The following is a 26,601-nucleotide window of genomic DNA, read 5'->3' on the forward strand; positions in this document are numbered from 1 at the left end:
GAAGCACATAATCGTCTAGAATGTCATTGTAGCGTTAAGATTTCCCTTCACTGGAACTAAGGGGCCCGAACCATGAAAAACAGACCATTATTCCTACTCCACCAAACTTTACAGTTGACACTACGCATTGGGACAGGTAGCGTTCTTCTGGCATCTGCCCAAACCCAGATTCATCCGTCGAACTGTCTTTTGGTGAAGCGTAATTCATCACTCCAGAGAACGTTTTTCCACTGCTCCAGAGTCCAATGGCGGCTAGCTTTACACCACTCCAGCCGACACTCGGCATTCCGCATGGTGATCTTAGGCTTGTATGCTGTGCGGCTGCTCGGCTGGCCATGGACACCCATTTCATGAAGCTTCCGACGACCAGCTCTTGTGCCGACGTTGCTTTGGAACTCGGTAGTGAGTGTTGCAACCCAGGACAGACAAGTTTTACACGTTATATGCTTCCGCACTCAGCTGTCCCGTTCGGTGAGCATGTGTGGCCTACCACTTTCGGCTGAGCCATTGTTGCTCCTCGACGTTTCCACTTCACAATAACAGCACTTACAGTTGACCGGGGCAGCTCTAGTTGGGCAGAAATGTGATTAACTGACTTGTTGGAATGGTGGTATTCTATCATGGTGCCACGTTGACAGTCACTGAGCTCTTCATTAAGGCCCTTTTGTCTATGGAGATTGCATGGCTGTGTGCTCAATTTTATACACTCGTCAGCCCCGGAAGTGGCTGAAATAGCCAAAATCCACTAATTTGAAGGGGTGTCCACATACTTTTGTATATATAGTGTATGAAGGAGGACCCACAACCATTACCCATAAAACGTAGTCTAGCCAGACACAATTTGTGTGAACAAATTCTAAATCCATTCAGTTTTTTTGGACAATATTTAGTAAACATTCTTTGCTGCAACAACATGATCTCTGAAGAAAGTACAATCATACCATGTGTCTGTATGTGGTTTTTACAGTTGACATCGTCTCATTTATAGACACTGAGTGTACAAAACATTAGGAACACTTTTTTTTTTTAAATATTGAGTTGCACCCCCTTTTGCTCTCAGAACAGCCTCAATTCGTCGGGGCATGGACTCCCATTCGTCAAAAGCGTTCCACTAGGATGCTCGCCCATTTTGACTCCAATGCTTCCCACAGTTGTATGAAGTTGGCTGGATGTCCTTTGAGGGGTGGACCGTTCTTGACACACACGGAAAACTGTTGAGCATGAAAAACCCAGCAGCGTTGCAGTTCTTAACACACGTAAACAGGTGCGTCTATCACCCACTACCATAACCCGTTCAAAGGCACTTAAATATTTTGTCTTGCCCATTCACCCTCAATGGCACACATACACAATCCATGTCTCAATTATCTCGAGGCTTAAAAATCCTTCTTTAACCTTTCTACACTGATTGAAGGTTATTTAACAAATGACATCAATAAGGGAGCATAGCTTTCACCTGCATGGAAAGAGCCTGCATGTTTGTACACTCAGTGTGAAAAACTCCAAATGAAAACAAGACCTACACCACTTAAGGACTGCAGCTGACTTCTGTCACGTATCTAAGACACAGAAACACACGTTACAGAAGAGAAAGGAACAGAGGCCTGACAAGGAGAGAGGGAGAGACACTTCTGAGGGGCTTGAAAATGTGACAAACCAAACATAGCACTGCAGCCAACCAATCGCTAGCATTACATTACTGCTCGCTAGAATGACCCCTTAGCAATGTCTTTACGTTGTACTCTCTTTTTAAATAAATGCAATAAGGTCAAAGACAAACATCAGCATTAAGAGCAAACAGACGTTCCTTTGTGGTTTCGTTTCTGGCCTGATTTTCTCATTTTCTTGATTAAATTTAGGAACAGCCCGATGCATTATTGGCAAAAGAAGAGAGGGGTATGTCGGTAAGATGACTAAGAATGTTTCCTCTGGATTGTGATGTTAACATTTGTTAATTCCTTGCTCTGCTTATTGTAACTTTTTACAATAAGCAAAACCACAAACATGCAAATGTACAAAAACATGTAGCCTAGAAGTTTCCGGACTCAATCATTTTGTCAATAAGCTACAGTTGAAAAGGTAGAGCTAAATCCAACCGTTTTCTGTTCTTCGTGAAATGGCACTTTTTGTTTTGAGCTCTTCTTTTGGCAAGCGATCACTAGTCCGTCATTGGACACGTCGTCAAAAGTGGTAGAAAAAGACAAAGACAGAAATAATAAACAATATTGGTCACACAATGACATGTGCAGGACCTTTTTATCAACAAATACTGGAAGACATTATGCATAAAATCCTCCTGAGGTTTTGGGTATTGTTCTGGTCTGAAGCTGGCGACTTTCCACCTTGCTGGAGTCTCTCTCTAAAAAAATAATATATATATATTTGAGTCAGATAATGATGCATGGTTCAATTTCCTGCTCGTGGTGTGAGGGCTGGCGGGGGGGAGGGGGGGGGGGGGGTTATGGGAATCTGAGAACAGAATTACGTGAGTATAGAATAAAGGAGAAACATTATTAGGGTATAGAGTTAGTCGGTCTCTAAGCAGTGTCACTGTCTGTCTATGACTGGATCTGTAGAACCAGTGAGTGAGCGGTGGGGTCATTGTCAACAGCTGTGGCGTGTAGACTAGAGTCGAGCAGGTGCCTCTGTCTGAAGTCATATATGTACTGCAATGGCAGTGGTGGTAAAAGTGAGGTTTGGAGGTGGAGAAGGCCCCTGTGGGGACAGCCCTTGTTGTGGTGACGATCCTCTGTGGACGAGGATGCAGCCATTGTGGGGTTCTGGTCCAGAGATGCTACTGCAGAGAGTTGATGTCTACATATCTTACATATGGAATAAGAGTACAAGACAAAATGGCCTCTCTAGGCCAGTAATCTCAGTTGCGTAGAACAAGGTGGGGGTTTAGAGACAGAGAAACAGTGGTGGAGTAGGCAGATGAGCTGGAGGTTGTGCAGTTTTTCTTTTCATTGGTTGCAGCCTGCATGGGGGATTTTGCGACAACACAAAAAAATCAGTCTCTCTCTCTCTCTCTCGGATTATCTGAGTTTCATAAATACTCCTGGTAAAAAAAAACTGAAATGTGAGCTTTGATAGTTTAAAAACACATGGTGACAGGAGGGGGGACTAAAGCAGTCTGAAGGGGGGGGGGGGGGGGGGAGTTGTGAGTGGGGGCGAGAGTGGACATTTTTGCTGTCGTTGTCATTTCGTACCCTTTTTAATGGTCCCTTTTTAAGGCAGACCAATAGATTAGAGTCCCATGAGTAAAACAGGAAATAAAAATGAAATAGTTATACAATATACACAAAGTGGTCCTTAAAACAGCCAAAATACATGCAGTCTCTGTAATGTGCAGTGTCCCCGCTTTGGGGTTCAGGGTTTTTAGGGGGTCGGGGGTGGGGTCGTGTTTGTGAACTAGCTGAGAGCTAGGAAGGGGTCATGGGGGGTAGGGGTATGGGTGGGGGGTGCTGCTCTCTCTCCCATCATGCTTTGCTGCACTTGCCGTTCTTCTCTTTGCGCTGGAACTTCCGGAGGCGTCGTGTCCAAATGTCTCTCCACTGGATGACCAGGCTGTTCTTATCGGCCAGGAGCCCTATCCGCTCTGCTCCCGCAGTGGCCCCTACGGCCCCTGGTCTAGCTCTGGGCCCCCCAGGCCTAGAACCCCCGGGCCCGGTCTCGCTAGTGCCCATAACCAGGAAGTGCTTGCTCATCTGGATTTTTGGACACTTGCAAGCCAGGTCCTTCATATGGATCCACAGGACGTTGTCGCCCCGTTTAAGTGGCTCTCCACGGCTCTTGTAGACAGACACCACGTTGACAGAGAACTTGGCCCAGTCGCCCACCGTCTCCATGTCCAGCACGTTGACTTGCATCGCTGACGAGACACACAGACAAACCAACCATTACAACTGATGCAGGTACAGTACTAACAAAAATGACAAACTAATTGAAAATACTATTCAGCAAAAAAGCCAGTAATAACATAATATAATATCATAATAAAATATAGCTACTAACAATCATGTTTTGGAGTGCTGGGTTGGTAATTCACTGTTATAATTCACTGATCCAGTATGGGTACTTTCTTTTTTCACCATATTCACCAATCATGTTGGATAAATAAATAGGCTGTATTCGTCTGTTCAATCACTCACCATAGTCTTTCTTGCAGTATTTCTTCATGTTGATCTTCAGATTCCCTTTCACTGGTTTGCAATATGACTCACAATCTGCTGATGAAAGAAAGAGTACCTTTTACACACCCACTAAAAGGCAGTCTCACATCTGGAAGTCTAACTTGCTGGGGATAGTTACACACTTACACACAAAACAGGACAGTGACACATATAGGGACTATTACGCACATAACCAGACAGTAGTTACACACTGGAGACGATAAAAAAGTGAAGATGGTGACATGGTTACATTCTCAGAACTGTTACACACTTAAGGCTGTTTCACATTAGAAGTTGTAATACACATTAGGAATCATTACACGCAGCAGGCTTTTGCACACTGAAAACACACACCAAGAGTGTTTTCAATTAAATGCACATATCACACGCACGTAGCACACACACATACACACCAAGAGACACAAACATGCACACACGCACCCACACACAGGCACGCACACACACACACAGGAACACACACACAAACGGCCGCATGCGCACACGCACACACACACCAAATGTGCCGGGGTTCTGAGACAGGCGCCTGGATAGAGGAAATGTTAGGTTTGGTCGGGTTAGTTGGAGTAAAATACGACCTTAGACAAATCACATGTAAGCCCCTGCAATAACCGGTGGGGGAGTCGCGGCCGGTGAAATATTACAGAGGGGGGAAAGTGTTCCGTTTGACATGTCTTCCTGCCTTTGTGGGGCCCAGAGAATAGACAGCGTGCAGTGGAAGTGGTCATGGTTGGATGGCTGTGAGACCACGACCAGAAAGAGACCACAAAGCTGACCGCTGTACCTATAAGGAGGAAGAAGCTGCCCTGTGGTCGACGGTGTTTCTCTGGGACTTGACCATGTTTAGTGGGTGTTGCATCATAGATGTGTAAACTAGAGAGGTTGAAAAACGTTTGCAGTTAACAGAGTTGATCGACTGCATACATACTGCAGTACGGATTTTATTAAATTGAACCCGTAGAGATCTATATAGGACATTAGAAAACACATGACTATTAAAATGGCCTATTGGCTTTAATGTCACTGCAGTGGGAGTTGTGACAAAAGAACAAAGTGTCAAGCATGTTCATTAAACCACCTCTACAGTACTCGTTTTGCCTACAATTTGTGATTATGAAAGGATGGTGTACTTTAATATATGGTTTGGTTTAAAAGGTCACAGAGGGACACAGAGTTGCTGACCTGACATGTCTTCTAGTGAGCAAGCCAGGGAGCTTGGTGCCTGATCTAATTTTATGCAGGCTTTCGAAGGGGACACACAAAAAAGTCCAGAAGACACCAGGTTGCATTTATAACTAGCGTAAAATCGCAAAGACACTGAGCCCGGGTATCTGCGAACTCCCTGGTCTCCCTCTCTAGCTGCCTTCAAAGTGAAAACATTCAGAAGTTGGGAAGGGAAGCGGTCTCGCCCTCCAAACAAAACTAAATAAAAGTGATTGCTTGCAGGAATATGGCCCAAGAAACGGTTTCTGGGTAGGTCGCATACACTCCTTTTGCTGAGGGTTTGGAGAGAGCCTGAGCAGACTAAGGCAGGAGGAGGGGGAGGAGGACGAGAGAGGAGGCCGAGGAACCAGTAAAAATGTCAGGGAGGCTTGGCCCATATATCAAAGTGATGGACCTTTTATTAGCGACAAGCAGAGAGAGAGGCCAGAGCAGCTGCCTAGTGCCTATACCTCTCACTCACAGCAGCTTTCAATAAACCACAGTTAAACAAACCTGGGTTGATGTGTGTGTGAGTAAGTGAGAGAGAGAGAGAGGATTTCGTATGAGTGCGTGGGTACGTGGGTTGTCGAAGGGGCGCACTGAATGAATTGATGAAGTAGGCCACACTGAATCTGTCATGGGGAGAGCTGAATAAATCTGTTGAATGTCGAACTATAGGAGTGGAGAGAAAACACTCTTAGTGATGTGGGAGAGCAGTTCAACCGGCCAGTCAAGTAGAAAAGAAAGGTTCAACCTGCTCCCTGGCTTTTAACCATAGGGGCTTGGGCTCTAAAGTGTTATTTGTATACATATATGCTTGCACGTGTGTATGTACGGTATGTATATAAAGTCTTATTTTTCTTAAAACTGCATTGTTGGTTATGTAAGCATTTCACTGTAAAGTCTACACCTTTTGTATTCAGTGCATGTGACAAATAACATTTGATTTGATTTGATACACACTATATGTAAAACAAAGTATGTGGACACACCTTCAAATTAGTGGATTCGGTTATTTCAGCCATACCCGTTGCTGACAGGTGTATAAAATCGAGCACACAGCCATGCAATCTCCATAGACAAACATTGTCAGTAGAATGGCCTTACTGAAGAGCTCAGTGTCAATAACTTCTGGTGCGCTGTGTCTAATTTTAAAGAAGTCTCGAGGTATTGCTCGTCTGAGATAAAATACCTCATGATAAGCTGTAGACCACACTATCTACCAAGAGAGTTCACATCGATATAATTCATAGCTGTCTATTTACCACCACAAACCGATGCTGGCACTAAGACCTTACTCAACGAGCTGTATAAGGGTATAAACGAACAAGAAAATCCTCATCCAGAAACGACGCTCCTAGTGGCCAGGGACTTTAGTGCAGGCAAACTTAAATCCATTTGATCTTATTTATTTTATTATTATATTTATTTTTTACTTTTACCCATTTTTCTCTCAAATTTTGTGGTATCCAATTGGTAGTTACAGTCTTGTCTCATCGCTGCAACTCCCGTACGGACTCGGGAGAGGCGAAGGTCGAGAGCCGTGCATCCCCCACAAACACAACCCAACCAAGCAGCACTGCTTCTTGACACAATGCCCACTTAACCCGGAAGCCAGCCGCACATATGTGTCAGAGGAACCACAGTGCACCTGGCGACCATGTCAGTGTGCACTGCGCCTGGCCTGCCACAGGAGTCGCTAGTGCGCGATGGGATAAGGACATCCCTGCCGGCCAAACCCTCCCCTAACCCAGATGATGCTCCGCCAATTGTGCACCGCCCCATGGGTCTCCCGGTCGTGGCCGGCTGTGACAGAGCCTGGACTCGAACCCAGAATCTCGAGTGGCACAGTTAGCACTGCGATGCAGTGCCTCAGACCACTGCGCCACTCAGGAGCCCGGTTTTACCTCATTTCTACCGGCATGTTATATGTGCAACCAGAGGGGAAAAAACTCTAGACTGCCTCTACTCCACACACAAAGATGCATACAAAGCTCTCCTTCGCCCTCCATTTGGTAATTTAACCCAAGTTAAACAATTTAAAGGCAATGCTACGAAATACTAATTGAGTGTATGTAAACTTCTGACCCACTGGGAATGTGATGAAATAAATAAAAGCTGAAATAAATAATTCTCTCTACTATTATTCTGACATTTCACATTCTTAAAGTAAAGTGGTGATCCTAACTGACCCAAGACAGGGGATTTTTACTAGGATTAAATGTCAGGAATTGTGAAAAACTGAGTTTAAATGTATTTGGCTAAGGTGTATGTAAACTTCCGACTTCAACTGTATATGCACATCTGTGTGTGTGTGCCTGCATGTGTGTGCATGGTACCCTGGTACAGTGGCCAGCTGTGCAGCCCATGATATCAGTGGTGAAATTCTGGCTCAGGGCCAGTGTGTGTTTTCCCATGAAGAGTCACTTACTGATGGGCATTCACCTGGAAACCCCCCCATGAATCAGCCATTGACCCAGAAGAGCCGCGGCTGAAAACACACAATCACATGCATTGGCGGCTCCGGTTACTCTTGCTCCCCTGTCCCTGTTCACAGCGTGGTGACAGTTACAAATTGCATCTACCACCCCCTTGCGCGCGCACGCGCGCACGCACACACACACACACACACACACACACACACACACACACACACACACACACACACACACACACACACACACACACACACACACACACACACACACACACACACACACACACACACAGACATTTTCAGGTTTTGGGTTTCTGAGGGCCTTATGCAGGAGGAGAGGTGTGTTCGTCTATGGTGGGTTGGACGGGAGGAGAGAGAGGGATGGGACATTTTCCTATATGTTGCCCACTTGTGCAGAGATGAGTTGACGATAAACAACCATTCTTGTTTGTTTGTCACAGTGGGAAAACACTTTCCCAGGGAAGCAGAAACACAGAGAAGTGTATTGTGTGTGTGTGTGTGTGAGGGTTACAAGCCCAAGCAGAGATTGGGTTGGTGTAAGCAATGTGGTGAAAATTCCACCTAGCCTATCAGAGGGCAAGGTGGAACTGCTAAGCCTATCTAGCTGTGGTCTGGCAGGTGGAACGATGAGATGACTCCACAACTCACACGGCCGAGATAGACATTTATGTTATTTTAAGTTCCCTCCTATTGCAATTCCTTCAAGTTGAGACCAAGTCTGTCTTTGGCTCACTGTAGTGTTTTTTTGGACTAAAACACTACAGTGAATAACTACAGTAAAGTCCGCAAAGCCACTACAGGGAATACTGTAGTATTTATACCATAGTATACTAAAGTATTTTTTCATGTGGGTTGTGAGAACTTCCAGGCCTTGCAGCACATATCTTCTGCACTGGGCCTTGCGAAGTGGACCGTATCTCAAACCAACTGTGAAAGCTGAGGAGGGGTTGATGTAGTTGTGGGAGGTATATCTGTGGTCGCTGCAGCGTGGAGTTATGTCGTTAAAGCCTGTGATGAATCACCGTGCTGCGATTCCACGAGACAAGAGCGTTAAAAAACGGGACGGGGGATAATTGACCCATACTGTTGGTCGCCAACACTCAACCCCCCCCCCCCCCCCCCCCCAGGTTTTAAGATAATGGAACATCTCACTTGGATAAAGAGCAGTCAAAATAGAAACACAGGGATGCCAGAAATCTTAAAAAGGGTGTTTTTTTCTCCTACACAGGTGTCAGGTGTGAAATGAGGCTGGGGGAGTAACTGACCTGCCGGTTCCTCTGTGCTGCCGCTGACCATGGCAGTAGGGTTCACCACTGGGATCTCTGAAACACATACAGAGAACAACAGAGTTTTAACAAGAGCTTTATGGAAAAAATGTATGTCCATATTAGTTTATGTAGACATAGACATTGCTTTGGCCATGTGCCTACTGTTTACATATGTGGTCAAGCAAATTCAGTATTCCTGAATTGAATCAGTTATTTGACATAGGAAGAAAGAGAGGAGGGTGTAGGTTGAAAATATCAACCTAAATACACAGTGATAAAGATAGTGATATTGGCACACACACACAGACACAGACACACACACAGACACACACACACACACACGCGCTTTGTGGAAATATACTTTGAGTCGAACTCTCTTCCTCTGAGAACAGTAGCACCAAACAAACACATTGTGCAAAATATCAATGTATTAAAAAATGGAAATATCAGACAGATGGCAAAGGAGGGAGCCACCCATAGTAGTAACATCTTTAGACAGATGCAAACTCCCTCAATACGCCTGATTAGCTCAACCAAAACCCTTCGCCGGTCTCGACCACAGTCAAAACAATGCAATCCTTAAGGAAGTCCCTCCAAAACAAGGGTCATTATTCAATACAAATGCTAATACTACGCAAAAAAATGCTAACAACAAATCCACTGATAACAACAGGCTAATTGGACGCTGGCTTGGCATCGTTAGCGTGCACCCAGAGGGACTTGCCTTTCGACTGGGGAGTTAGAGGGACAATGAACCGGGTTGGAGTCAAACAAACAGACGGGGCTTCCTTGGAAAGTGTGTTTTGAGAGGCAAGCGGCAGTTCTCTCGCTTTGAAATTATGGACACCCCCACGAAGAAAAACAAATAGGGCATTGAGCTTTGGAGTGCTTGCTAAAGGCAGAGAGGAGAGGAGAACAGCTGGTCAAAGGCACGGCAAGCTGTGGGCGTGTCCTCTGAAGGTGAAGGGTTGAGGGGCGGTGGTATCATACTAATTGGGCGTTAGCAGTCCTGGTCTCTGTGTCTTACCGTGTTAGGGGGCAGAAGGGCTTGACCGGGGACGGATGGATAGTACCAACAAAATGGAGGGCGTTTTGGGAAGAGATGCCTTCGTACATGCACGCGCTGACAGACACACACACTGAGGCCAATAAACACTCTCTCCTCATTGGGTGTCTTCAGTGGCCCTGGAAAGTGTATGGTTGGTTAGTTTGGCCGTGACCACCATTGTTTTCTCCTTTTTTGCCCTCCACCATCTGCTCTGTAACACCAATGTGAAACCAACAACACAGCACCATGTGGCACGACGTGGTATAGCGTAGCTTGGCATGGCACAGCATGGTCTGTTGTGGCTGGTTCAGGGTTACACAAGCCTGGTGTGTGTGTGTGTGTGTGTGTGTGTGTGTGTGTGTGTGTGTGTGTGTGTGTGTGTGTGTGTGTGTGTGTGTGTGTGTGTGTGTGTGTGTGTGTGTGTGTGTGTGTGTGTGTGTGTGTGTGGGTCATTGTGCCAAACCACATGGCAGAGCACGATGGCAAGCTACCCTCTTTTCCTCCAGCCCGCAGGTGGTGACCTAGTGATCCGATTCATACATACAAACACATACTCACTCACAGAGCACGCGCACGCAAGTGCACACACAATCACACACACGTGACGGTACTAAAGCCTGAACGGTAAACAAGTACTGAGGTCTCAGAGTAGACCACCATGATCTGCCTTCATATGTGTGACTGATGCCAGCTTGGAACCTCTCTATCCCTACCTTTGTTTCACCAGGGCAGGTTAACTGAGAACACATTCTCTTTTACAACCCGGCCAAAGAGTGAGCAAATGTTTCTGGGGTTATTGTCTAATTATAACTTTTTTTTTTTAACAATTGCTGCAAAAGGCATCAAAAACTCTGACTTTCTCTTTCAAACACAGGCAATGGTGTTATCTAACTATAGAAATGAGACCGGGAATGAAACAGGTGTAGCTGCCATATTACATGGGTGGCTCTAAACCCCTCATTGGTACATGGTTCATGGTTTCCCCATTATGTTACACACACAGAGCCACTCACAACAATCATACACACCATAATGGATGTTTTTGAAAGAAGGTTCAATACATATACAATACATGACGCTTCACTCATGAGAATGTGTTCCTGCTTTGGGGCCTCCCCTGTGTCATAAAGTCATTGACATGCACTTAACAGAAGCACATATTTACTTCAGTCATCAGTGGAAGTACTGTTTTTGCAATCAGTGGCCCTGCGTGTATGTGGCTGTGAGTATATATGCAAGCAGTTGGTGTGAGTGTGACTTGTGAGTGTGACTTGTGAGTGTGACCCATAATTGTGAAACCTATGCGTGTGCTTGTGTGTGTGAGCTACGAGAGCTATGAGTGAATATGTGACCTGCGAGTGTGCGCGAGGGTGACCTGCAAGCTATGAGTGTGTGTGTATGTGATCTACTCACTGATGCAGGGGGCCACGGGCGAGCGGCTCTGCTGGTAGCCCTTAGCACAGCGGTTACAGGTGATGCCCGTCACGCCGTCCTTACAGGGGCACTGGCCCGTCGTCTGGTTACATGTCTTCCCTGCCGCACCCACCGGGTGGCAGTCACAGGCTGGAGAGAGGGAGGGAGAGGGGGAAGAGGTGAGAGGGAGAGAGAAGGCAAGGGGGGGGGGGGTGGTTAGCTGTGGCATTTTGAGAAACAATCAATGGTTTGTCACACAGATGTTCAGTGTCACTTTCAAGGTTTATTTGTGACTCGACTCAAACACGATGGCACTTTGAACCCTTTCATGAATAGGCTCCGAGGTACAACACATCCTAGTTCATCATCATCTGCCACAGTATTCCACAGTATTCCAGATGCAACGGGACTGAGTGTTCCTCTAGTCTATTTCCTCTATCCTCCAGATACTTAGGTCTGAGATTACTTCTGCTCACTTGGGCTACCCTGCCACTGTCGCCTCCAGGTTTTGGGACCTGGCAGTACCCTGCAAACGTGTGTTTGTGCGCGTGCATATGTGTGTGTTTGTGAGTGCAAGTGCATATATGTGTTTGTGTGTGTTTGCATATGTTTGTGTGGACGGGGAAGAAAAGCCTCCATTTGTCTAGTCTCTCAAGAGCTACGCTGGTGCCTGTTTGTGTGTGTGTGACACACTCTGACACACACACCCACCCACTCTGCTGTTTCATCGCTTCCCGAAAATCTGCCCGCCGCCCGCTGAGTGCCAACGGCAATACGCCAGCCAGAAAGAGTCCCAGTCCCCCTGTCCTTTATGGTACGCTATGGCCGTCCAAATGCACATTGAGCAATAGAGGGCTTTTTATGTCTAAAAAGCTGCAGAACACAAGACTCGGCTTGTCGGTCAACTCCTCTCTTCCAAGAGCTCTTTACAAGGTGACAGAGAGGAGACAGAGGAGGAGAGAGAGAGAGAGAGAGAGAAGCAGAACAGGGGAGAGGGACACATACAGAGAAAGTGGAAAGAGTGTGAGAGAGAGAGAGAGAGCGAAAGAGAAAAATGGTGTGTTAAAATTGAGAGCGAGAGAAGAGATAGAAAGAAAAAGAGGAGAGAAAAAGTAGAATAAAGAGAGAGACACACAGAGGGGGAAGAACAGTGAAAGGCAGAGGGTGAGAGATAACATGGTCCAAACTTTGCTTCTGGTGTGCTCATCATCGTCAACAATACTAAATCTCCCTCACCTCACCCTGGCTCAAGCCAGCTCAACAGTTAAAACAGAAATGTGAATGTGTTCTTTAAGAAACCACATATTATCGGAAGATAAACCTCTCTGTCCACACACTATCACGTATCACCGTTACACTTTACACTGATCCAATTTGACAGACGTGACCCATCCTGACACAAAAAACACAAACTTGAATATCTCAGTAACATTCTGCTTTAAAGGGTGCGATTGAATGATTTGACTTGGAACTGCAGTTCCTCTGTCCAGAGTCAATAAAAAACAATGTTTTAAAAATTTGAAAAACTTTTTTTTTTTTTAACTCTGTCCCCATGATTTGATAATGAAATGGTACATTTTATCTTGTCGATCAGTTCTGGTATTGAGAATAGCTTTTGGCCCAAAAACTTTGAAAGGATAGGGGAGGACGCCTCTTTTCCCCTACTTAATTAGGTAGAAAACACATTCGCTGAGTTGCAAAATGGCCAAAGCAAACTGCCTTACTTTAAAGGGATACTTTGGGATTTTGGCAATGAGGTCCTTTATCTACTTCCCCAGAGTCAGAACTAGTGGATACTATTTTTATGTCTGCAGTTTGAAGGAAGTTGCTAACTAGCGTTAGCTAGCATGCTACCAACTAACTTCTATCATACTGGAAACAGAGACATAAAAATGGTATCCACAAGTTCATCACACTCTGGGGAAGTAGTTAACGGGCATCATTGCAAAAATCCCAAAGTATTCCTTTTGACTGTAATGTGATAGCTGGTATTTGTCCTCTCGCTTTCATAAAAACAAAAAGAAATGGCGAAACAAGCATTTGGGGAAAACCCAGTAACCAAACAGTCTCTGAGGAATGGCAGCTGCTAACAGGAGTTTTCTTCAGGGCCTTGCTTTGTTGTTCCCCTTGGTATGAATCTGTTTATTTATGCTGCTCATTTTGCCATCAATGAGGAGTAAGGACTCTACAACCTGTTGATTTGGGGGGGGGTGGGGAGGTGGAGGGAGTCTGTACCATGTGAGCTGGTAATGAGGGAGGGTGTGGTCGGGTGGGGGGGGGGGGGGTTAGTGCTCTGTTCTTCAGACACACATGTGGCTGTTCCGTCCGGGTGTCCGGCTGGGGAGTCAAAGTGCGTCGGTTCGTTTGCCCCGTAAATCTAACAAGCTCACGTTCCGTGCAAAATCCCCACCACCTGACCTGGCTCCAAACTCACGGAAGGCTTTGATTGGCCGTGGGTTGGCAGGGTTTGTAGCGCAGTGCTAGTCTGTATTGAGTGGAGTGACGCACGGGGAGGTTGAAAGTCAAATGTGGGTCTGGACTCAAGGTACTTCTGGTACGAATTAGTTCCGTTCCATGTCTACCATGTGACTTCTCTACTGCCAAACGCTCCGAACTTGTTCCTGTGCCTAGGTGCAGCGCAGACGGGGCCTCCATCTCTATTTGGGAATTTTGGGCATCCCTGGGATTGGTGCCCCTTTAGACGTGTTATTGAAACACAGCTGATGAGTCCAGTAAAAAGTCACTGTTTCGGAGCCCGTGGCCATAGGTAGTAGAACACATCGAACTCTCTGGTTTCATATCGCAACACTCCTCTATGCACGATAGCAATGCTCTACAATCCAACTGGAGGGACTATAATAATCTAGTAGTTTATAAAAGAAATATAGCAAATCATGTACGAACTGGTTTGCTATACTAAATGGGGGGGGGGGGGGGGCAGAAGTGTAAACGTTTCGTCATTTGATCTGTCTGGTAAAGTCTGTTCTAGTCTGGATGATACCTGCATGTCTAGACCAATCCATTGTCTCACTGATTGTCTAATGACAAAGGCAACCGGTACCAAACTTAGTGTTACTAAATCAGAACGAAATGAAGGAGATGTCAGAATAGGATGGTCTTATATGGGTACAATCAAAACATATTTAGCTACACGTTTATGAGTCATACGGAACACCTCATTTAAAGTCAAATATGTTGTTATAATGTACATTTATGTGTGTTCTATCCATGTAACCTCTTTAAAACAGGATTAGAGTAGTCTGTAAATCTACTGTTACATGTTGTGGGTGAACAGTCTTCGCTCAGAAAACAACAGACGAGTCCCAGCCACTCTTCTCCATCCCCACACTGTCTTTCTAAAGTTGTATGCAGGGGCTTGGGCCAGTTAGGAAGCAGTAAAAATGTCTTTAGATGTTGATGACTTTTCAAGCCTGTGTGACTGAAGGCGTGACAGACAAGCACCGCTTTGGGACGTTTGCCCACTCTTGAACTCTGAATGGATCAGTAGCGCTCAGTGTGTGTGTGTGTGTGTGTGTGTGTGTGTGTGTGTGTGTGTGTGTGTGTGTGTGTGTGTGTGTGTGTGTGTGTGTGTGTGTGTGTGTGTGTGTGTGTGTGTGTGTGTGTGTGTGTGTGTGTGTGTGCGTATGCAAGTTTGTGAGCGTGCGTGTGTTTGAGCAAACAGTGCGAGTGTGTGTGGGTAAGTAAGTACATCGTCCTTTTAAAGGGGTCCAAGTATTTCACTTTTTCTAATTGGGCTGTTTGCTCTGTAGACATTTGCTCGATACTGGCATGTGTCACAGCCTGATCTGTTTCACCTGTCTTTGTGCTTGTCTCCACCCCCTCCAGGTGTCACCGATCTTCCCCATTATCCCCTGTGTATTTATACCTGTGTTCTCTGTTTGTCTGTTGCCAGTTCGTTTTGTTTGTGAAACCTACCAGTGTTTTTTCCCCTGCTCCTGTCTGTTTCTTGCTCCTGTTTCCTAGTCCTTCCTGGTTTTGACCGTTCTGTCTGCCCTGACCCTGAGCCTGCCGTTCTATACCTTGCCCTACCTCACTGGATTATTGACCCCTGACTGCCCTGACCCTGCCTGCCGTTCTATACCTTGCCCTACCTCACTGGATTATTGACCCCTGACTGCCCTGACCCTGAGACTGCCTGCGGTTCTGGGCCCTTTGCTCCTTCTCTGGATTACTGACCCCTGCCTTTGACCTGTCGTTTGCCTGCCCCTGTATTAGACATACACTTGTGTTTCTTTCGACACTGTCTGCATCTGGGCATTTTGGTATTGGAATGACTCATCTTGGATTTCCTAATTCTGTTTCTATAAATGTATTCTATAAAATGATTTAGCTCCACTTCAGAAGCTACTTGGAGGTCTCAATACATTAAGTATAAAGTCTATTTGTGGCATTCTGTCGGAAAGTGCTGCTGACGTACTCAACGGTCTGAATTTGAATTCCATTCATTCTAGTCAATATAGATGCCAAAATTACAACATGTTAGGAGACATAAAGCGCTGACATTGAAGACCTCATAGGTAAAGACTGGTTACAGTCGCACCGGTGATGGCCTGCAAGTTTCTTTCATTTGCTGGCTGTTTTTATGCACGTAGCAGCATAAAGCCGTGGATTGAGAGTGGCAGCGGCCGCTGCCCCGGCGTGCAGGAGCTGAGAACCCCACAGAGAGGCACTGCGGATGGGGGGTGGAGGGGGGATGGGACCTGTGTGTGTTAGCACACGCACACACACACACACACACACACACACACACACACACACACACTGCAGGTCCGACATGGACACTCGTCCACAAAGGAGGTCTGATTGGAAGCAGGCAGACATTCCACCCCCCAACCCTCAAGACCCACCCGCCCATTCCTCACTTCCTTTAAACATAGGGGTGGCAAGTAGCCTAGTGGTTAGAGCATTGGGCCAGTAACCGAAAGGTTGCTAGATTGAATCCCCCAGCTTTCAAGGTAAAAATCTGTTTTTCTGCTCCTGAACAAAGCAGTTAACCCACTGGTCCTGGGCTGTTATTGTAAATAAGAATTTGTTCTTAACTGACTTGCCTAGTTAAATAAAGTAAAATATATATATATATTTTTTTTAACACCTGTGTTTTATTGCCGTTACTCCACTTCAGACATGACACCGATCATATTTTAACCCCTGACCATTATCCTGGCCCTGTCACATGTGGACAAATATATAAAACACTGCGGCAGAAAAAAAGCTAGAACGAATCAGAGGATCAGAGAGAAGTAGAGAATAGAAGAGAAGAGAGCTTGGTCCTCGCGAGAGGGAGAGAAAGTGAGAGAGGAGGGGAGAAAGGGAAAGAGACAGGTCCTAAAAGGGGCTGGGATTGGTCTGATCAATCATGGTACCAGCCGCCCAGGTTGAGGGTCGTTTCCACAGGAACTTTAATTTCCGTCACATCTGGCCTTCCGAGGGGAGGGAGATCAAGTTTTTACCGCTGAGCGGGTCTGACCTGCTGCGCGCACTGCTCCGCTTTGATAAAAACAGATGCACAGCCTCCCAGGCACGGGTTGCATGTGTGTGTGATGTGTCTTGCATTGGCAACAAGGACATACGTTTCATTACAGCTGAGTCATAGCTACCTATAATTATACTGTATGTTACTTGTCATTTGTAAAGGCCAAAAAACAATTGCTAAAGTCAATTACTGTGTCACGTTGTGCAATGGTCAATTGCTCTGTGAGTGGAGAAATGGCATGGGTATGCCCCCCCCCCCCCCAAAAAAAAATCACTGTTGTGGCACTGTTGTACTGTACAGTATAATGAAAATGTATTTAATAATATTGATATAATATGGACAATAGTAATGTGCCATCACACCATTGGGAACTCCTTTTCGTTTATAGTTACTTGGGTCATTCCATCAGGTTTGGGTCGGCCCCGGAGTGGAAACCTGACCAGGATCCAATGAGGGGAGATTCCCACCATGTAATCTCCAACAAAAGCCCTTCACAGCTAGGAGTGTTGCTAGTTCTCACCATCCACGTCGTTTTGAGTTCTCTGTAAAGTAATCCCTTAACTTCTCACTCTAATCTACAGAATCAAGAAAAAATGCCAGCTCCCTCTTCTATTGATTTTCACATTTCCCCAAGCAACAAGGGCAGGAAACTGGTGTTGTTCTTGAAATGATAAAAAGCTCTCAGCCTAAAAATTTGCCCGAAAAATATTCACTGCAAATTCTAAACATTCCACAATTCAAACACCACTTTTTCCACGAGAAATAACTCAATCGGCTGCTAATTTAATGTGGCTTGTGGTCCAGTGGAATATTTTTTATGTGGGTTTTCAGGAGAACAGCTTCTGTGACAGATTCAAATTATTTACTTAAGGAGGCTTGGCATTCATTTGTTTTTACCCTAGGAGGGTGGAAAGAGCCAATGAGTTGGAAGTGAGGTTGCCAGCCTACTTCTTATAAAATAGTTTTACTAATCCTGTTATAACTGTGATACATCAGTTGATGTAAATAAATACCAATTTCGAATAAAACATCATCGACTGAATCGAAAAGGACCATTTACACTATAAACACTGTTCTGAGAGATAGAGTATACTCCATACCTTTGCAGGCGCGGCGGTGTGCGATGGGCTTGGCCATGTCCCGGTAGAAGCCTTCCTTGCAGTAGTGGCAGTGGCGTCCAGCCGTGTTGTGGCGACAGTTCATGCACACGCCTCCGCTCTTTCTCCCTGACAGCTTGTACAGCTCCATGTTGAAGCGGCAGCGCCGGGCGTGCAGGTTGCAGTTACACGCTAATGAGGGAAGGGGAAAAGAGAGAGGCAAAAAGAACGTTTAGATGTCTTGTATGTTCAGTGAGAATAGCTTTACTTCTTCATATATCAAAACATGTCCAGGGTACTTAAAAACCGGTAATAGTTGAAAAGCATTTGGTAAATTGGCATCGCCACAGGTTGAAATCAGCATTATGGGTATAGTCTGGGTATACGCCAAAAATCACACTATTTCAAAGCACATTTTCAAAACACTCATTCAGATATATGATTATAGCTTGCTCAGTAGATGTAGGCCTCTTGTAAGGCAGCGTCGCCTATGGGCACAAACACACCGTCACTGGACCAGACAGGACTGGCAAAAAGTGCTCTTCACTGACGAGTTGCGGTTTTGTCTCACCAGGGGTGATGGTCGGATTCGCGTTTATCGTTGAAGGAATGAGCGTTACACCGAGGCCTGTACTCTGGAGCGGGATCGATTTGGAGGTGGAGGTTCCATCATGGTCTGGGGGCGGTGTGTCACAGCATCATCGGACTGAGCTTGTTGTCATTGCAGGAAATCTCAACACTGTGCGTTACAGGGAAGACATCCTCCTCCCTCATGTGGTATCCTTCATCCTGACATGACACTCCATTATGACAATGCCACCAGCCATACTGTTTGTTCTATGTGTGATTTACTGCAAGACAGGAATGTCAGTGTTCTGCCATGGCCAGCGAAGAGCTCGGATCTCAATCCCATTGAGCATGTCTGGGACCTGTTGGATCAGAGGGTGAGGGCTAGGGCCATTCCCTCCAGAAATGCCCGGGAACTTGCAGGTGCCTTGGTGGAAGAGTGGGGTGACATCTCACAGCAAGAACTGGCAAATCTGGTGCAGTCCATGAGGAGGAGATGCACTGCAGTACTTAATGCAGCTGGTGGCCACACCAGACACTGACTGTTACTTTTGATTTTGACCCCCCTTTTGTTCAGGGACACATTATTCCATTTCTGTTAGTCACATGTCTGTGGAACTTTTTCAGTTTATGTCTCAGTTGTTAATCTTGTTATGTTCATGCAAATATTTACACGTGTTAAGTTTCCTGAAAATAAGCGCAGTTGACAATGAGCGGACGTTTCTTTTTTTGCTGAGGTTATATTGTCTTAAGAAAATTTTCTATTTTTATTATCCTCAAACACCAATTTAAGCATATCTAATTTCAAAATAGGCCACCGTCACTGTCAATCGTGAATGCTAATTATTCACGTTTTACCGGTGAAACATCATCTCCATAGCAGTCATTTGATCTTAATCAGTTTCATGGGAATAAACATTTCGATCTTCTTGAATTACTGTGTTGTGAACAAACTAGAGCAGATGGTGTTAACAAACTATAGCCTCGTCAACAGCCTTCCTGTATTGTGTTTAAATCCAATCACATTCGGCCTAATGGCGAGCGCGTTTGAGTTTTGGCCGCATGAAAAAAAATTGTGACTATTCAGATAACCATCCTAAAACCCCATAAGAAATGATGTGGTGTTTTTGCTGTAATAGTAACGTTATACTATGCTATTAAATTTGGTTCTGTTATGTAGAATACTAATGAATCCAAGGCATTGATTCAGCTTTGATCTAACTTTAATAGCACCATTGTGAGAAGTGGCCAAGTGACACTCCAGCACTACACCGGTGCGCTCCAGCAATACTACACTGGTGCGCTCCAGCAATACTACATCGGTGCGCTCCAGCAATACTACACCGGTGTGCTCCAGCGGCACTACACCGGTGCGCTCCAGCAATACTACACCGGTGCGCTCCAGCAATACTACACCGGTGGCTCCAGCAATACTACACCGGTGCGCTCCAGCAATACTACACCGGTGCGCTCCAGCAATACTACACCGGTGTGCTCCAGCGGCACTACACCGGTGCGCTCCATCAGCACTACACCTCTGCACCAAAGAAGCTAATTGAATTGCACCTATCCTACTCTTTTGCCTGGCGCAAAATGTGTTGATGCAGAAACGAGAGACCACGTGACTGTTTTATGAAAATCTGGGTATCTTTGGCCAAGGAAACATTTCTGTTTGGTCTCAGAGAACGTAAAACAGTTAGGAAGGGATACTTTTAAAACGCGATTGAGTGAAGTAGTAGCAAATATGTAGAATGAGCAACGAATGAGCCTAGAGAGCCTCACAAGTTTGACAAAATTACTTTATTTCTTTCAGTCTAATATGGCTATTTACTTATGCCTACTTCTGTAGCTCTTCGTCAGAAGCACACTTTTTGTAAGAAGGTCTAGTTAGTCGTGACTGTCCTCTCCAAGTTTGGCTGGAATTTAACCTGAAAGGATTTGAGAAATGCCATTGGTTGATGATAGTCTTGGGCGGAGCAGAATATCATATGTCAACAATGATTGGAGAAGTGATTAACGTCACCAGTACCACATCCTTATGATATATATCTTGTCTTAACCGCAAAGTGACTCCAAGAGAAAGGCTGGAATGTCTGACTCAAATATGGGACAAATCGACCATTTTTTCTAAATTACTGTTGTTTGAATTTGTTGATCAAATGTGGAACAAAGGGCCATAATGTGGGACATTTGGTCACTCTAGTCTGCACTGAATGAAAGCATGGTGACATGAAGTGTTGCCAATCACAGTGTGTGTGAGAGAGATAGACTGACTGTGACAGACTTCTTTGTTATAGCCAAGAACAGTGTTATAACCACATCCAGTACAGAGATTGCCACCACGTCAAGAATGGGTTTTCAAGCGTGACTTTTAATTTGACAACAAAATTACCTTTGATGGGACCATGAGATACTTGAACGAAAAATCTCAAGGCCATATCAATAATAATGGGAATTTGAAACCAGCCGACAGTGGAATTCTGTTTCTCAAATGCTACTTCCCTCGGAAGAGGAATGCCTGGCACAGGGAGATGGGAACGAAGACTTTTCTCCACACAGTTTTCCAGGGTCGCAGGCCCCAGGAAAAGAGCACATTCTCAGACTCCTTCCCTCAATTCCATCTGCCAGTTATTATGCAGCCAATTTCCATGGTCTTCTACATTTAATGAAATACTAGTTGGATTTGAATCCCCCTTGGACATGTCCTGTTTCTGAAGCTACGCTGCTGCTGGCTCTTTAGTGGTGTGTTCTGGGAGGCTGGCGGCATGGGGTCTGGGTTTGACCCTTGACCTCAAGCCATTTTAACGGAAGGGTTTGGACCATAGACATGACATCATTGGACTGGTCACATGGATGGATGTTATTGAGGTACTGTATGAAGAACTGGGACGGATGAAACCCACAGTAGGTTTAATAAAAACACTTACCATAATTTTAAAAAATGTGGAAAAATACAGGTAGTCTAAAAATGTCCATTGAATATATCTATTGTTCCCTGGACAGCAGAAAGATGGCAGTATAGCGCAGCTGTTGAAGTATTTTTTTGTACTGCATGATGGGACTAGTTCACTGTGTCTTATTTGCCAGAAGGCAGTCAATTGTTTTAAACAAGACAATTTAGAGTGACATTTCCAGGCACACCATGCACACTTCGACAAAACATATCCACCACAAAGCAACCTCAGAAACAACAAAATAACGCAACTCAAAAGGACAGCTCAAAGGACAACAACAAGTGATGGACAGATCTAGCACTGTTGCAGAGAAAACGACAGAGGCAACATATGAGATTGCATGGATAGTCGCGAGAAACAAACATTCACAGACGCGGAGATTGTCAAAGACTGTTTTAAGGCCTCAGCCGAAATATTGTATGCTGATTTCACAAACAAGGAAGCTATTTTAAAGCAAAATAAGGGACTGCAACTCTCAGACTTGACCATAACTGTCATGTTTTGTCTTTCATCATGTCTTGTCCCTGTGCTTCCCTCTGCTGGTCTTATTAGGTTCTTTCCCTCTTTCTCTCTCTCTATCGTTCCGTTCCTGCTCCCAGCTGTTTCTCATTCTCCTAACGACCTCATTTACTCTTTCACACCTGTCCCCTATTTTGCCCTCTGATTAGAGTCCCTATTTCTCCCTCTGTTTTCCGCTTCTGTCCTTGTCGGATTCTTGTTTGACGTTTGCTGTTCCTGTGTCCTTGTTCCGCCCTGTCGTGTTCTTTGCCTTCTTCAGATGCTGCGTGTGAGCAGGTGTCAATGTCAGCTACGGCCAGTGCCTTCCTGAAGCGACCTGCAGTCTGTGGTCGCGTCTCCAGTCGTTCCTCTCTGTTGACGAGAGGATAGTATCCAGGAGAATCATTATTTGTTTTATTCTGGAAATAAGACTCTGTTACTATTACGTCGCTTTTGGGTCCTCATTCTGCAGCTCAACAGAAGAATCCGACCAAGAATGGACCCAGCGACTACGGATTCTCGCAACACTGCCGTCGAGATCCAGGGAGCAATGCTCGGCAGACACGAGCAGGAATTGTCTGCTGCTCGTCATGCCGTTGAGACCCTGTCCGCTCAGGTCTCCGATCTCTCAGGACAGTTTCAGAGTCTTCGTCTCGTGCCACCAGCTACTTCCTGGTCTTCCGAGTCTCCGGAACCTAGGGTTAATAACCCACCATGTTACTCTGGGCAGCCCACTGAGTGTCGCTCCTTTCTCACCCAGTGTGATATTGTGTTCTCTCTCCAGCCCAACACATACTCAAGAGAGAGAGCTCGGATCGCTTACGTCATATCACTCCTTACTGGTCGGGCTCGGGAGTGGGGCACAGCTATCTGGGAGGCAAGGGCTGAGTGTTCTAACGTTTATCAGAACTTTAAAGAGGAGATGATACGGGTTTTTGATCGTTCAGTTTTTGGGAAAGAGGCTTCCAGGGCCCTGGCTTCCCTATGTCAAGGTGATCGATCCATAACGGATTACTCTATAGAGTTTCGCACTCTTGCTGCATCCAGTGACTGGAACGAGCCGGCGTTGCTCGCTCGTTTTCTGGAGGGACTCCACGCTGAGGTTAAGGATGAGATTCTCTCCCGGGAGGTTCCCTCCAGCGTGGACTCTTTGATTGCACTCGCCATCCGCATAGAACGACGGGTAGATCTTCGTCACCGAGCTCGTGGAAGAGAGCTCGCGTTAACGGTGTTTCCCCTCTCCGCATCTCAACCATCTCCTCCCACCGGCTCAGAGACTGAGCCCATGCAGCTGGGAGGTATTCGCATCTCGACTAAGGAGAGGGAACGGAGAATCACCAACCGCCTTTGCCTCTATTGCGGTTCTGCGGGACATTTTGTCATGTCATGTCCAGTAAAAGCCAGAGCTCATCAGTAAGCGGAGGGCTACTGGTGAGCGCTACTACTCCTGTCTCTCCATCAAGATCCTGTACTACCTTGTCGGTCCATCTACGCTGGACCGGTTCAGCTGCTTCCTGCAGTGCCTTGATAGACTCTGGGGCTGAGGGTTGTTTTATGGACGAAGCATGGGCTCGGAAACATGACATTCCTCTCAGACAGTTAGGGAAGCCCACGCCCATGTTCGCCTTAGATGGTAGTCTTCTCCCCAGTATCAGATGTGAGACACTACCTTTAACCCTCACAGTATCTGGTAACCACAGTGAGACCATTTCCTTTTTGATTTTTCGTTCACCTTTTACACCTGTTGTTTTGGGTCATCCCTGGCTAGTATGTCATAATCCTTCTATTGATTGGTCTAGTAATTCTATCCTATCCTGGAACGTTTCTTGTCATGTGAAGTGTTTAATGTCTGCTATCCCTCCTGTGTCTTCTGTCCCCTCTACTCAGGAGGAACCTGGTGATTTGACAGGAGTGCCGGAGGAATATCATGATCTGCGCACGGTCTTCAGTCGGTCCAGAGCCAGCTCCCTTCCTCCTCACCGGTCGTATGATTGTTGTATTGATCTCCTTCCGGGGACCACTCCCCCTCGGGGTAGACTATACTCTCTGTCGGCTCCCGAACGTAAGGCTCTCGAGGATTATCTGTCTGTTTCTCTCAACGCCGGTACCGTGGTGCCTTCTTCCTCTCCCGCCGGAGCGGGATTTTTCTTTGTTAAGAAGAAGGACGGTACTCTGCGCCCCTGCGTGGATTATCGAGGGCTGAATGACATAACGGTTAAGAATCGTTATCCGCTTCCCCTTATGTCGTCAGCCTTCGAGATTTTGCAGGGAGCCAGGTTCTTTACTAAGTTGGACCTTCGTAACGCTTACCATCTCGTACGCATCAGAGAGGGGGACGAGTGGAAAACGGCGTTTAACACTCCGTTAGGGCATTTTGAATACCGGGTTCTGCCGTTCGGTCTCGCTAATGCTCCAGCTGTCTTTCAGGCATTAGTTAATGATGTACTGAGAGACATGCTGAACATTTTTGTTTTCGTTTACCTTGACGATATCCTGATTTTTTCACCGTCACTCGAGATTCATGTTCAGCACGTTCGACGTGTACTCCAGCGCCTTTTAGAGAATTGTCTCTACGTGAAGGCTGAGAAGTGCGCCTTTCATGTCTCCTCTGTCACATTTCTCGGTTCTGTTATTTCCGCTGAAGGCATTCAGATGGATCCCGCTAAGGTCCAGGCTGTCAGCGATTGGCCCGTTCCTAAGTCACGTGTCGAGTTGCAGCGCTTTCTCGGTTTCGCTAATTTCTATCGGCGTTTCATTCGTAATTTCGGTCAAGTGGCTGCCCCTCTCACAGCTCTGACTTCTGTCAAGACTTGCTTTAAGTGGTCCGGTTCCGCCCAGGGAGCTTTTGATCTCCTCAAGAAGCGTTTTACATCCGCCCCTATCCTTGTTACTCCTGACGTCACTAAACAATTCATTGTCGAGGTTGACGCTTCAGAGGTGGGCGTGGGAGCCATTCTGTCTCAGCGCTCCCAGTCTGATGATAAGGTCCATCCTTGCGCTTACTTTTCTCATCGCCTGTCGCCATCGGAACGCAACTATGATGTGGGTAACCGCGAACTGCTCGCCATCCGCTTAGCCATAGGCGAATGGCGACAGTGGTTGGAGGGGGCGACCGTTCCTTTTGTCGTTTGGACTGACCATAAGAACCTTGAGTACATCCGTTCTGCCAAACGACTTAATGCACGTCAGGCTCGTTGGGCGTTGTTTTTCGCTCGTTTCGAGTTCGTGATTTCCTATCGTCCGGGAAATAAGAACACCAAGCCTGATGCCTTATCCCGTCTCTTTAGTTCTTCTGTGGCTTCTACCGACCCCGAGGGGATTCTCCCTGAGGGGCGTGTTGTCGGGTTGACTGTCTGGGGAATTGAGAGACAGGTAAAGCAAGCACTCACTCACACTGCGTCGCCGCGCGCTTGTCCTAGTAACCTTCTGTTCGTTCCTGTCTCTACTCGTCTGGCTGTTCTTCAGTGGGCTCACTCTGCCAAGTTAGCTGGCCACCCCGGCGTTCGGGGTACGCTTGCTTCTATTCGCCAGCGGTTTTGGTGGCCTACTCAGGAGCGGGACACGCGCCGTTTCGTGGCTGCTTGCTCGGACTGCGCGCAGACTAAGTCAGGTAACTCTCCTCCTGCCGGTCGTCTCAGACCGCTTCCCATTCCTTCTCGACCATGGTCTCACATCGCCTTAGACTTTATTACCGGTCTGCCTTCGTCTGCGGGGAAGACTGTGATTCTTACGGTTATCGATAGGTTCTCTAAGGCGGCACATTTCATTCCCCTCGCTAAGCTTCCTTCCGCTAAGGAGACGGCACAAATCATCATTGAGAATGTGTTCAGAATTCATGGCCTCCCGTTAGACGCCGTTTCAGACAGAGGTCCGCAATTCACGTCACAGTTTTGGAGGGAGTTCTGTCGTTTGATTGGTGCTTCCGTCAGTCTCTCTTCCGGGTTTCATCCCCAGTCTAACGGTCAAGCAGAAAGGGCCAATCAGTCGATTGGTCGCATATTACGCAGCCTTTCGTTTCGAAACCCTGCGTCTTGGGCAGAACAGCTCCCCTGGGCTGAGTACGCTCACAACTCGCTTCCTTCGTCTGCTACCGGGCTATCTCCGTTTCAGAGTAGTCTTGGGTACCAGCCTCCTCTGTTCTCGTCCCAGCTCGCCGAGTCCAGCGTTCCCTCCGCTCAGGCTTTTGTCCAACGTTGTGAGCGCACCTGGAGGAGGGTCAGGTCTGCACTTTGCCGTTACAGGGCGCAGACTGTGAGAGCCGCCAATAAACGTAGGATTAAGAGTCCTAGGTATTGTCGCGGTCAGAGAGTGTGGCTTTCCACTCGTAACCTTCCCCTTACGACAGCTTCTCGCAAGTTGACTCCGCGGTTCATTGGTCCGTTCCGTGTCTCTCAGGTCGTCAATCCTGTCG

The 26,601-nt window shown here is 46.4% G+C and overlaps 1 protein-coding gene across 1 annotated transcript in view; it reads right to left on the reverse strand.

Annotated features, from left to right (window-relative positions):
* Nucleotides 1-3,479: 3,479 nt before the first annotated feature.
* The window catches only part of LOC120060855 (netrin-3-like), a 63,613-nt gene continuing 40,491 nt past the window's right edge, over nucleotides 3,480-26,601 (reverse strand). Inside the window, exons 2-7 of the mRNA XM_039010268.1 lie at nucleotides 18,175-18,363; nucleotides 11,581-11,730; nucleotides 9,117-9,173; nucleotides 4,152-4,226; nucleotides 3,683-3,871; nucleotides 3,480-3,625 (exon numbers count right to left, since the gene is read on the reverse strand). Coding sequence (XP_038866196.1) covers nucleotides 3,480-3,625; nucleotides 3,683-3,871; nucleotides 4,152-4,226; nucleotides 9,117-9,173; nucleotides 11,581-11,730; nucleotides 18,175-18,363 — 806 coding nt within the window. The remainder of the gene's footprint in view (nucleotides 3,626-3,682; nucleotides 3,872-4,151; nucleotides 4,227-9,116; nucleotides 9,174-11,580; nucleotides 11,731-18,174; nucleotides 18,364-26,601) is intronic.

Source organism: Salvelinus namaycush, chromosome 16 (genome assembly GCF_016432855.1).
Source record: "Salvelinus namaycush isolate Seneca chromosome 16, SaNama_1.0, whole genome shotgun sequence".
In the NCBI taxonomy this organism is placed as follows: domain Eukaryota; kingdom Metazoa; phylum Chordata; class Actinopteri; order Salmoniformes; family Salmonidae; genus Salvelinus; species Salvelinus namaycush.